The sequence below is a fragment of the Pipistrellus hanaki genome (assembly GCF_964339955.1).
Source record: "Pipistrellus hanaki genome assembly, chromosome: 19".
Classification (NCBI taxonomy): Eukaryota; Metazoa; Chordata; class Mammalia; order Chiroptera; family Vespertilionidae; genus Pipistrellus; species Pipistrellus hanaki.
The window spans coordinates 25,252,821-25,266,134 of record NC_140521.1 but is presented as its reverse complement, the minus strand read 5'-3'; the positions used below and the strand labels follow the sequence as shown (position 1 = coordinate 25,266,134).

Sequence of the window (13,314 nt, the reverse complement as noted above, 5' to 3'; positions counted from 1 at the left end):
CTTGAAGCCTGTTCTGTTAAAGCTGTACTAACACTGTCTGATGCAGCCACTGTGCTCTGCGGCGCTCACAGTGTTTTTGCAAGACCTGTTTTCTGGGCCTGTGATCACGGGCCGACCCCACACGCACGCGGAGGCTGTGGAGAGTGCATGTAACGGCAAGGAGGGTTTGCCGTGTGCACGCTTCGGCCCACCCGCTTCACGTGCCTCATCTAATCCTCCCATGGCCCTGTGAGCCCCCGCTGGTGCTGCTCTCGTTTCTCAGATGAAGAAACTGGGGCCCAGAGACCTGGCCACAGGAACAGTCACACAGTGGGCAAGGGGCTAAGCGCAGGCAAGATGCCCAGGCCTGGTGGTCCCTGAGCCCTGGGACCAGGAGCAAGTGGGGCCTTCGTCTGCCTGGGGGAGGGCATTGTCTGCCTTTAGGAGCTTCTCAGGGGAGTCAGGGAGCCCTGGAGCATGGGAGCAGGTGTGTCATTGAAGAAGGGACACTTGGAGCTCAAACAGCTGAGACCTTGCTCAGGCAGAGATGCATGTGCCAGGCCGCCTGCCTCAGAGGCCCAGGGCTGGTGGCTCCTGCTCCACAGCCCCGGCTGCATGCGGACCCTCAGGGCTTTGTCCTCTCTCCCTCCAGGCCTTTTGAACCTGGAGAAGCTGCTCCGGCAGTTCCTGATCTCCAAGGACACCCTCTCCGTCCGGATGCTGGATGACACCAGGGACCCCACCCCCCTCCTCAAAGAGATCAGGGACGACAAGACCGCCACCATCATCATCCACGCCAACGCCTCCCTGTCCCGCACCATCCTCCTCAAGGTGTGTCCCGCCCCCTGCAGAGTGCGCTCTGCTCCCTCTTGCTGGGGTCCTCCTGGCCGTGGCACCTCAGTCCTCAGTCCTGAGGACGCTCTGGTGCCTCAGTCCTCTGGACGCTCCTGAGGGCTGCCGGGAGGAAGGGTGAGGGCAATGTTGTAGGAACCTGAGCTGCTGCAGGAGGGCAGCCACCAACACAATACTGGCAGTCGAGAGGCCGCCAGGGCTCTGGGGTCCCTGATCTCTAGGGTTTGGGGTGACAGGCTGTCTGCCCAGCAGTACAGAAGGATTCCCGTGTGTGGACATCAGGGCAGTCTCATCAGTGTGCACTGCTGAACATGGGCCTGCCCATGACCTCACATGGGTGCCCTGGTCACCAGGGCCACGGTGTGGTTTCCCAGTGTGGTCCTCATGGTGACTGAGTGAGGTGGGTGTGATGTGCCCACTTCACAGATGAGGAAACTGAGGCTCCAGGAGAGGAGCAGCCTGGCCATGGCCCCACCCTGCAAGCAGAGCCAGGCTTGCACCAACCTCCCTGCCGCAGTGGGCTCTCCTGCCCACCCACCCTAGGCCTCACCCAGGACCTCACAGGGAAGCTGGGCCTCTGAGGCCAGCGCCAGAGAGACAGACAGACACACAGCTGGAAACCATCTGGGCTGGTGGCCAGGGCAGGCATGAACCCCAAGCAGAGTGGGCCTGCTCGGAGCTCCTCCCCACTCCCCAGCCTCTCCAGGCCCAGTGGCCTCTCCCGCTGCCATTTAGCTGCACATCCAAAAGCAGCAGGGAGCTGGAGTGGGAGCCAGGCTCCTCATCCACTCCACCAGGTGGGGAGGGGGGGGGGAGAGGGGAAGAGCCACAGACTGGATGACCTCTCTCCCTCCCTCCCTCCCTCTCTCCCCAGTTCGTTTTGGGCTCCAAGTTAACAAGAGATATGAATGCATTCTGAGAACCGAGGTTTATCCCTTCAGCCCGTTGCTATAGTAATTTCTCACAGCTCCAACCCATGTCTGTCTGTGTGCATATACCCAATTCTCTCTCTCTCTCTCTCTCTCTCTCTCTCTCTCTCTCTCTCTCTCTCACACACACACACACACACACACACACACACACACACACACCTTTTCTCTTTTCCTCCTCTTTCTTCTCTCATGTCTGGGACTAGGATAATGAAGTCATCAGGATGGAAAAGCGCCTCTAAGTGTTAGGGTGCTAGAAACCCAGGCTGAGGAGTCCTCGGGAAAGGGCGGGGGGGGGGGGAGCCTCCTGGCAGAGGGCAGGCAGCAGGCACCCCGCGCTCCCCATCCCCAAGCTCCCTGTGGGCAACGCCACACTGCCTGCTGCATCAAGGCAGAGGAGCTTCACACAGCCTGGTTCTTACTAATGCAGAACCCCGTTCCCACCTGACCGCAGGCCTGCATCTTCCTCCTTGCATTCTGTCACCATGGGGTACATTTGGGAACTGCCTTCCCCCCAAGCCTCTCCCGGTATGCCTGGATCCTGAGAAAATTGTGTCAGAATTCCCAGTGGGATTTCAATTCCTATTGCAGTCCTGGGGTGGTGGGAGGGGGCGGGGGGGAAGACCCGGCTTTGTCAGCATCTCCGCTCAGGAGGCCTGTGAGCTGGACAGGTTGTGGGGCTGTTGGTGTTTCAGTTCCTCCTGTCAGACAGGGAGGCTGAGCCGCCGGGTCAGCCAGCCTCAGAGCTCAGCCCTGCCGGCGAGCAGGCGTGGCGATGCGCCAGCTCACAGTCCTGCTGTGCCCAGCTTCGTTCTCCATAAAGTCCTTTTGGGTCCAGGACCCCTGCTCCTGTCCATGTGGTGCATGCGGACAGCAGTTGCTCTGCGAGTCCCTGCGTGGTGGGAGTGGGGCGGCGGTGGGAGACCTGCTCTGGAGGCTGGGGATTCTGTGCCCCGTCCTTCAAGGTCAAGGGCAAAATGAGAACAGATCCCAGTGTTCTCCTCTGCCTGGATGAAGGCAGTGAGCTGGGCGAGAGGCAGGTGCAGAGCCCTCGCTGCTCCTTGGCTTTGGGGGGCTAATGCTTTCCTCTCTGACCCCCTTCTCCTCCCCTTGCAGGCAGCTGAGCTGGGCATGGTGTCGGCCTATTACACGTACATCTTCACCAATCTGGTAAGGCGTTTCCACAGCCCGCGCCATAGCATGGGAGTGTCCTTCCTCAGGGTCAGTGTATGTGTGTGTGGGAGGGGGGGCAGGATGACGCCCAGGAGGTGGGGATCCGGAACATGGAAGCAGAGGCCAGCCTGAGGACAGGCAGGGTGTGCTGGGAACATGGAAGTTCAAGAACGGCTGCATCTCACCTTGACGATTGTTCATCTTGGGGGAACTGGGGTTTGTAGAGTCTGATCCTCCATTCACATGCCACTGGCTACACAGCACAGCCTCCTCCCTGGGAGACAAGGCCCCTGGGAAGCCGGCTGCCAGTCTCGCCCGCAGGACAGCGAGGGCACAGCAGTGCACGTGGCCTGAGGGGTCATCTCTGAGATCCTCTCAGAGGCCATGGCTACCAACCCCACTTTGCAGATGAGAGAGGAGGTCGGTGGACAGTTTATTGGGTGAGGAGAGGACACCAGCTCTGCCACCTACCAGCTCCGCGCCCTCAGCAGTGCCCGCTCACGTCCTGATCTGTAACTCAGGAAGAGCTGCTGCCATGGAGCTGCTGCATTTGGGAAGGATGTGACTGAATGTGTGAGGAGCATTTTGAAATTGTAAATCAATAAGAAGAGAGAAAGTTGTTATGAGGGATAGGCACTCAGCTAGAGAGAAGGAAGAACCTCAGAGAATGGGTTTTTAGAAGAATTTTATAGCTTTTTATATGGAAATAAAAGAACCACAGAAAGTCACAAAGGTAATGCAGAGAAGTACCCTTCACTCAGGTTCTTGCAAGCATCACATCTTATTTAATTACAGTAATATCAACACGGGATCACAAACGGCACCTCTCTCCAAATGTGTAGGTCTGTGTTACTCCCACCGCAGTCAAGACACAAACTACTTAATAGCCACAAACACCTCCCCTGTGCTGGATTTATAGCTTCACCACCTAGTCCCCACTCTCCCTCCCTGCTCTCTCTTCCCATTGCTTTAAGCTTCCAGAATGCCGGTTAATACCATCACTTTCGAGGTCACTGTTGTCAGCGCAGCGTGGTGCCCTTGAGACTCATCGGGCTGTTCCGTGAGGGCATGTCTGCTCCTGACCAAAGCGGACAGGCGTCTGTGTGGGGAGCCACCTGTTGAGAGACATTCCAGTCTCTGGCTGTTACAGATAGAGCCGTTGTGACAGTCATTTGGAGAAGAGTCTGTTTTCTATTATAAAATGCAGGACGTCTTGAGATCACTTAAGTGGCCCCTTCATCCAGGCATGCTTTTGGTGTTTCAGGCACTGTGTCAGGGATCAGGCATTAAAATGGGGATAAGAAACTAAATTTTCCTTGGAAAATGCTGAGTTTCCATTGCGCAAAGTGGTAAATTATATTAATTGTGTACAACCCAGTCTATACCCTAAAGCAGGGGCCACTCGATCAACCTGGTGCAGGCTTCCGAGGAAGAGAAGGAAGAAGAGGAGCAAGAGGAGGAGGAGGAAGAGGAGGAGGAGCAGGAGGAGCAGCAGGAGGATGAGGAGAAGAAAAGAGAAGGAGAAAGAATAGGAAGAAGAGGAGGACTAGGAGAAGGAGGTGGAGCAGGAGGAGGACGAGGAGGAGGAGGAGGAAAAGGAGGAGGAGGAGGAGGAAGAGGAGGAGGAAGACAAGGTGGAAGATGAGGAGGAAGACAAGGTGGAAGATGAGGAGGAGGAGGAGGAGGAGGAGGAGAAGGAGGAGGAGGAGAATGAGAAGGAGGAAGAGGAGGAGGAAGACGAGGAGAAGGAGGAGGAGGAGAAGGAGGAGGAGGAGAATGAGAAGGAGGAGAAGGAGGAGGAGGAAGAGGAGGAGGAAGACAAGGAGGAAGATGATGAGGAGGAGGAGGAAGAGGAGGAGGAGGAGGAAGATGAGGAGGAGGAGAATGAGAAGGAGGAAGAGGAGAAGGAGGAGGAGGAGGAAGACGAGGAGAATGAGAAGGAGAAGGAGGAGGAGGAGGAAGAGGAGGAGGAAGACAAGGTGGAAGATGAGGAGGAGGAGGAGGAGGAGGAGGAGGAGAAGGAGGAGGAGGAGAATGAGAAGGAGGAAGAGGAGGAGGAAGACGAGGAGAAGGAGGAGGAGGAGAAGGAGGAGGAGGAGAATGAGAAGGAGGAGAAGGAGGAGGAGGAAGAGGAGGAGGAAGACAAGGAGGAAGATGATGAGGAGGAGGAGGAAGAGGAGGAGGAGAAGGAGGAGGAGGAGGAGGAAGATGAGGAGGAGGAGGAGGAGAATGAGAAGGAGGAAGAGGAGAAGGAGGAGGAGGAGGAAGACGAGGAGAATGAGAATGAGAAGGAGAAGGAGAAGGAGGAGGAGGAGGAGGAGGAGGAGGAGGAGGAGGAGGAGGAAGGCCCCAGGAAGCGGAATAAGCCACATCCTGGAAGTTGGCAGGGCTTTTCAGATAAGCCAGGAGGGACGCAGTTGTGGGAGGAGCTGCACATCCACGTGCTCAGGGATTACACCCGCGTGGCATGTCCAGGGCAGAGACTCACTGGAACTACGTGGGCTGCTCCAGGTGGCCCTGCAGGCTAACGTTGCTAATTACTCAAATAAATCTCTCTATGAAAATAACTATTTATGAGATTTACAGCGATCTCAGCATGTTAGTGAGCAGAGTTCACCTCACAGAGTTAACTCTTCAATCTCAAAGAGGAAAAGATTACCTAAAAATTAAACTTTCTTGGTCAGCATATGTGATAGGATACGTCCTGGGGGCAGGGATGGGTCTGGGCACTGCCCTGTGTGGCGAGGGCGGTGCCTGCCCAGGAAGGCGGGGCTGAAGGATCCTGTTCCCGTGGCCGCCGGGGTCCTGGGAGCAGCGCTGTGTGCAGGCGGCTGTGAGGCTGTCCACACTGACGCCTCCCCAGGCCTCTGCTCCCGGAGCTGAAAGCCCCTGAAGAACCCGGGGGCCTCTTTCCCGCAAAGGGGTATCCCCCCGCCCCCCCTTCCCCCAGCGTCACCCAGCGCCCCCACTCCTGCCCCTCCGCTGGACTGGCTTCCTGGAGGTCCAGCCACAGGAAGGCCTCACACAGCTCACGCGCCCTGCCGAGTGCTGTCCAGAGCTGCACCGGGCCAGCCCTCAGCATGCCAACGTCAGGCACTTCTTTGCTCATGTGTGTGTTTCTCTATCTAACATGGCGGTACATTAGAGCAGCCGCGCTAGGCAGCATGTGGAAGGGAGAAAGGGTCAGATGATTCCCAGAGCAAGACCAAAGCTTTGCTTCATGTAAGGAGGGAGGGGGAGGGGCCATGAACGTGGGTGGGAGAGGAGGAGAGTGAAATACAGTTGTGTCCCGTTTGGGGGTCAGGGGAGGAGAGAGGAGAGGCCAGAGGCCAGGGCTGTGCGTGTGCCAGGGAGGCCAGGGCTGCCCCCGGAAGCAGAGGAAGAGGCTGGGAAGCAGGGCGTCATGGGGTGCCCTCGCGGGCAGCCGGGCACCCGGAGTGTGAGTTCCCGGCACAGTAAGGAGGAGCTGCTCGGCTGGAGGATTTTAAGAAACAGCACCACCAATGCTGTGTGCGCCCTCCCCCCCCTCCCCCCCAGAATGATGGCGGTGGTGATTGTGGGCTCCTGGTGGAAAAGCACTGGCCCGAGAAGTGCCCCTCTGCCTGGCTCTCTGCGGGCCTCTGGGAGAGTCGCACGGTGACCTGGGCCGGTTATTTCGAGTGAACCGGGCTGCTGAGAGGATGGGCGAGTGCATTACAGCACCACGCCCTACCAAGAGCCTTCCTCCTGCCGGGCCGGTTTGGCTCAATGGATAGAGCGTCGGCTTGGGGACTGAGGGGACCTGGGTTCGATTCTGGTCAAGGGCATGTACCTTGGTTGCGGGCACATCCCCAGTAGGGGGTGTGCAAGAGGCAGCTGATCGATGACTCTCTCACATCGATGTTTCTAACTCTCTATCTCTCTCCCTTCCTCTCTGAACAAAATCAATAAAATATATTTAAAAAAAAAAAAAAAAAAAAAAAAAAGAGCCTTCCTCCTGGGGAGGAGTGGGGGAGGGGGGGAGGGGGCACGCGCACAGACCAGGGGCTCTGGGAGCAGGCATCCGAGTTCTCTGAACCTGAGCACCTGGGGAAGCAGAGCCGGAGCTGCAGAGTAATGAACAGACGGGAAACAGCGGCGGTACCATTGTGCATGGCTGTGGGAGAGCCTGGAAGCCCCTCAGGCTGGGCTTGCTGGGATGGACAGACCCTCTGTTAGGAGTAAAGAAGCTCTTTTGAAGTGCATTCTTTCTGCCAATTGCAGTGGGAGTCTTGGGCCAGAACAGAGTGGCCAGGCTTCATAAAGAGGGTAATGCTCCCAGCCAGTGGCTCAGCGGTTGAACATCGACCTATGAACCAGGAAATCATGGTTCTATTCCCAGTAGAGGGTGTGCAGGAGACAGCCAATCAATGATTCTCTCTCATCATTGATGTTTCCATCTCTTCCCCCCTCCCTTCCTCTCTGGGGGAAAAAAAAATACATATATATATATATATATATATTGATATTGGCTAATATGCAAATTGTCCCCTCAACTAGGAGTTTGACCAGCAGGCAGACAGGCCAACCGCCCATGTTCCCTCCCCCTGGCCAGGCTGGCCAGACCCCACCCATGCACGAATTCATGCAACGGGCCTCTAATATATAATACACACACACACACACACTGAGTGGCCAGATTATTATGCACTCAGAGATCATAATAACCTGGCCACTCAGAGTGTGAGTGTGTGTGTGTGTGTCTGTGTGTGTCTGTGTGTGTATTAAAGAGGATAGTGAGTTATCTTCTGTACTTCTTTAGTCCCTTTCCCCCAAATACAGAGGCCATTGCGCTTTAATTCTTATTTATTCCTTCTCTGAGTTTCTCAGGGGCCATCATGTCCCATCCCCCTAAATTCTGCCACAGGACGCAGCAGGCACCAGATTCGCATTCTCAGAGCCATCACAGTGTGTCGGAAAGATGCAGGCCTTGGCATTTGGTAGATATCAGCTGTATGACCCTGTGCAATTTACTTAACCTCCCTGAGCCTCAACAACTCCCCACCTCAGAGATCCTGTCCACACAGCAGCTGCTTCATTGCCTTGGCGGGGACGGGGTTATGCAGTAGGAAGAATACTGCGCTCGTGGTGTAAGCTGGCTGCTGAGTGATGCCACTAATGAGGTGGTAGCATGAGTGTTTGCTTATGGATGAGGCCCTGAGGTCTAAGTCAGTGCCTTCTGCTAGAAATGCTGTGAGGTTTAAATGAGAAAATAACTGAGAAACACTGGCTGCAGAGCCTTGCTTGTGGAAGGTTTTAATAAATATCGGTCCCGTTATCACTAGGCCACTCAGCAGCTGCGTTGCCTCTTTCTTTGGCTGCGTGAACAAGCACAGAACCCTGTCTGAGCCCTGGCTTTCAGCTCTGTGGGCAGACTCCTGGAAGTGGACCCCCAGGCTCGGAAGGAATTCTATGCTTCATTTTGGAGGAGCGGCCACACTGTTTTCCAGCGGCAGCATTTTCTGTTCACACTGGTAGTTTGTGAGGATGCAAGTCCCTCCATGTCCTCACCAGTACTTGTCATTGTTTTTATGATAATAGTTCACATATGTTTATTTCTATGTGGACTTTGCAAATGGAAAGAAGCAAGACCACATAGCCAAAGGGAGACCTGACTGAGACCTTATTCTGAGAAGACAAAGCCAGTGTGTGAGATCCCAGAAGCTCTGACGGACAGACCTGGTGCAGTCCCCAGTCAGGCGCGCGCTTGCTTGTGTGCCCCAAGCTCCGAGGGTCCTGGATTCTCACAGGTACAGTGTGGATAATGGCTTCTGTGGCTAAAATCCGAGTAAAATAAAAAGTTAGCTATTGGTAGCACGTGTCTCTGATAGATACATCCATGGCTATAGCAGATAAACCCTCGAACCTCATGCTTCACACAGTAGAAGTGTGTTTCTGACTCAGTTGAAGTTTCAAAAGAGAGTCTTGGTCAGCGAGCAGCCTTCCACAAGGGTGTTCAGGGCCTAGGCTCCACCCGCGTATAAATGTGTCCCTGGAAGCCAGGGGTGGGGACACGGGAGGTCAGGTGCAGGAGGGCATGTGGGCCAGACCTGGAGGGGCAGTGGTATTTCCCCTCCCACTTCCAGGGGCTGGAACTCAGTCGTATGCTCACAACTACCAAGGGAGATTGGGAAATTTCACCTGCTGACTGCCCAGGTGGAAGAGGAAGTGTGTGTAGTGATTGTTAGCAATATCTGCCACATGAAATTATTAATCATCACATACTCTCTCATGCATGTGGAAAAGCAATGAGCATCCTACTCTCTGGCATGTCTGTTTAGAGGGAAAGGGGTCTTAACGTGGAGATTAGCGGTCCTTACAAAGGTGACGGCTCCCTCATAGCTTACAGGCCTGCCCTGGCTGCTCTGTGCAGGGAGTGGCCCATGGACTTGTGGCATCTCCAGGGGCCTGCACGGGGCGGGTTCAGGTCCACTGTGCTCGTTCCGCTAGTAAATCTGGGAGGAGTCTGTCCAATTGGCCTCTGGGTTTGGCTGGGAAACTGTTATCTGCAAGAAGATGGAAAAACACGGAAGAGTTCAGCCTCTGGGCAAAGCCAAGTCAGCCACTGAGACGTCAGAGCTGCCCCTTCAGATAAGAGACATATGCAGAGGTGTGATCTGAGCTAGTAAACCTGGGAGGGTTACCCAGCTACTAGTGAACCCAGAAAGATGCACAATCACTGCCTGCCAGGAAAGTACTGTCACCCAAGTCCCTGTCAGAGAGAAGATGGGCCTGGGCTGAAGGAGGGTGATGCCACCTGGGCAGGGAGAAATGTAGAGAGGTAAGGATAAGGGTCAAAAGTCATGATCCTATTTAATAAAAGAGAAACATGCAAATCGACCATACCCCACTATGTCCACAAGCCATGCCCACCAATCAGGAGCAGTTTGCAAGTTAACCCAACAAATACAGTGCAGCCACAGAGCTGGAGCAAACAGAGGCTTGGGTTGCCCCCGACGATGGAGGAAGCCAAGCTTCCTGCCCACCCTGGCCAGCCCTGGCCTCTGCTCAAGGCTATAAAGTTTCAATTATAGAAGATAAATAAATCCCAGATAACAGGGCCTCCACTTGGGTCACTGGGGGGAAGGAGGGGAGGGGTGGCCAGCCTGCAAACCACCACAGGCCCCTCGCCCAGGCCACCCCACACCCTAAGGGAACCCCCACCCTGATCTGGACACCCTTCAGGGCAAACCAGCTGGCCCCCACCTGTGCACCTTGCCTCTATCCTATCTAATAAAAGAGTAATAGACAAATTGACCATCACTCCAACACACAAGATAGCTTCCCCCATGTAGTCAAAGATGGCCAGCAGGGGAGGGCAGTTGGGAGGGACCAGGCCTGCAAGGGAAGGCAGTTGGGGACCATAAAACCTACGGGGGAGGGCAGTAGGGGTGAGCAGGCTGGCATAGGAGGAAAGTTGGGGGCAACTGGGCCTGCAGGAAAGGGCAGTTGGGGAGGACCCAGACCTGCAGGGGAGGACAGTTAGGGGTGACCAGGCCTGCAGAGGAGAGCATTTAGGGGAAATCAGGCTGGCAGGGGAGCAGTTAGACATCAATCAGGCTGGCCGGGGAGTGGTAAGGGGTGATCAGGCTGGCAGGCAGAAGCAGTTAGGGGCAATCAGGAAGGGAGGCAGGCGAGCAGTTGGGAGCCAGCAGTCCTGGATTGTGAAAGGAATGTCCCAGATTGGAGAGGATGCAAGCTGGGCTGAGGAACACCCCCATGCACGAACTTTGTTCACCAGGCCTCTAGTATGTCAATGAAATACAAGAATTAGTTGGGCACAAGAATTAGTTAGGCTGTTAGGCCACCGGGGCTGCTATCAGCATTGAATGGTCACCATGACCTGGTGTTATTACCATGTTCCAGGCAGGGCCAGAGCTTTGAGCTCTTGGCACCATTACCATTCCTGAGAGCAGGCTGCCACATGTGCCATATAGGTAGCAGGCACCTCAGAGCTCCCTTCAGGCACCTTGAGAAAAGGCCCAGCGCTGGTGTTGGACAGTGTGGGAAGGGTAGGACATCTCATCGGAACGAGGGCAGCCATGAAACAGTGTGGCTTCTAGTTGCAGCCCTGCCACTGACTAGCCAGGCGACACATTAATGGTGACACATTCATCAAAGAGTACTTCCACGCAGAATGCTCTGTCAGGAGGCTGCTCAGTGAGACCACAGCAGCCCCCGCAGGAAACACGGCTTCACCCTCATGCTAAGGGTGAACCAGCCGAGCTCGGCCAGGGGGTTGTCTTGCTTGAGCTGGTGGAGTACGATCATAGATCCACAGCAGCTCTTCACCCCTCACTTGACCGTGTCCACTCTAGGCAATCCCATTCCCTTCACGGGACTGTTTCTTTACCTTAAAATTATGAGGCAGAATTAGGTGATCTCTGAGGGTCTTTTCAGTCCTGGGCTTGTTCCAGCCTACACACGGCTGGGAGCATTTCAAGTCACAGTGCCCTCAGGCTGGCACTTCAAGGAGGAATGATCCCTTGATTACAGGCCCACGTGGCCCGAGAACGCAGGTACTAGTTACCTATAGCTGCTGGGATTCCCGCACTGCAGCCAGCCCGGGAGTCCTGTAGAAATTTTTTCTGGGGCACCCGTCCCTGTTTCCTTTGGGCAGAATGAATATATGCAGAAAAGTATTATTCTTTGGGTCCATGTTATTCTCAAGCAGATGGAGCCTATGGTTATTCTTCTAAAGCGTTATCAGAGATTAGACATAAGTAATTGAAATTGCTAAAATTATTATGGAGAGGAGCTGGGGCAGACAGGGAGGCAAAGAGCTGACTCCGGAAGAAGTGATATGCTCCCATCCCCTCTCCTGTCTCTTCCTCTGACAAGCCAACCCCACTCCTCTTTCAGGCCTTGCTTTGATGTCACGCCTTCAAGGAGGTCTTCCCTGACACCCCGGTTGAGCTCACTGCACACTCTCTCACAGAGCCCTATATTCTGTATTTTGTAGCATCATCTCAGTGGGAACTCCCTCCATAGCTGACTCCTCCACTAGTCTGAGCTTCGTCACTATAACCTCAGTGGCCTACTGGCACATAGTAGGTGCTCAGTAAGTATATGTGAGTGAATGCAGGTGCTGAGCAGTTCCTAACATTATAGAGTTCTCAGACTCGGAGAGCTGGCCAGGTGAGAGAACTCAGCGCCTGCATCCACAGGAATTCCGCTCATCCCCTCCACACCCACAAGCATAAAGGTCTGCAGCTGGGCCAGGAGGACCACACAGTTCCTGCTCCACTCGGAGTGCCTTCCCCCATGCTGGCTGGACAGATTAGAATGAAGGGTGTGCATGACCATGAAGGGGAGTAGTTCAGGATTCTAGAGAGCATTTCCAAGAGTCCTAGTGAGTGAGGGCAATGTCAAAATCTGAGGCCCAGGGTGGCACCAAGAACGACCATTGAGGTAGGAAGAGGCAGAGGAGACCAAGGACGGTTGTGCTGAGTAGCCTGTCTGTCACCTGGGGCTGCTTATTCCACTGGCCACAATCTGCACTGGTTGGCCTTGGTCACGTGGGCTCTTCGGGCCAGTATCTGGCACCTGACTCGGGAAGCAAGAACCCAAAGTGTGGGAACTCCTTTCATACCCTGCGTGGTTTAGGGTTCCGGTTCAGGGTTCGGGTTCTAGAGAAGGGCTGCACACAAATGAAAGAGACAAGAAGAAAATTAATTTGGCAATATGAGGGGCCAGGTGGGAGCCCACCTCTAGTGAGAGGACTACCACTAGGCTCTGGCCTTACTACCCCTTTTATGGAGACTATGGGATTCATCCTGTACCTTTAAGCAGGTTTGGAATAGACCCATAGCCCTTAGGCAGGGAATAGTTGGATTATCATATCAGGAAGGATTTACATGATTATTTGATAAGGAAGTTGCCTCAGTTATCATTGTCTCAATTAGATAGGGAGTGGTTGGCTCTGACCTTTCAGAGCTTCAAGGTTGACAAGCCTTTTACATCTTTCTATTAGTGAGACAATGATTGGTTTCTGGCACCAAAGGTCTTTAAAACAAAACCTCCCCTTCAGGTTTTAAAGGTCAGGATGAAGCTGTCTCATGCGGCCCACTGTCCAGGGCTCAGCAGGCGAGGTTGTGTGAGGCTGTGCTGAAACAGAGGATAGAAACGTGGTTTAATGGAGACAGTCAGCCGAAACCAATTTTGCTCAGTGGATAGAGCGTCAGCCTGAGGACTGAAGGGACCTGGGTTCGATTCCGGTCAAGTGCACATACCTTGATTGTGGGCACATCCCTAGTAGGGGGTGTGCAAGAGGCAGCTGATCGATGATTCTCTCTCATCGATGTTTCTAACTCTCTGTCCTCTCTTCCTCTCTGTAAAAAAATCAATAAAATATTTAAAAAAA

At 54.4% G+C, this 13,314-nt stretch overlaps 1 protein-coding gene across 4 annotated transcripts in view; it reads left to right on the top strand.

Annotated features, from left to right (window-relative positions):
- GRIK4 (glutamate ionotropic receptor kainate type subunit 4) overlaps window positions 1-13,314 on the top strand; it is a 245,804-nt gene that overhangs the window by 143,382 nt on the left and 89,108 nt on the right. For all 4 annotated transcript variants that reach the window (XM_084868424.1, XM_084868422.1, XM_084868423.1 and 1 more), the window contains 2 exons: window positions 632-810; window positions 2,877-2,930. In XM_084868424.1, coding sequence (XP_084724550.1) covers window positions 632-810; window positions 2,877-2,930 — 233 coding nt within the window. The remainder of the gene's footprint in view (window positions 1-631; window positions 811-2,876; window positions 2,931-13,314) is intronic.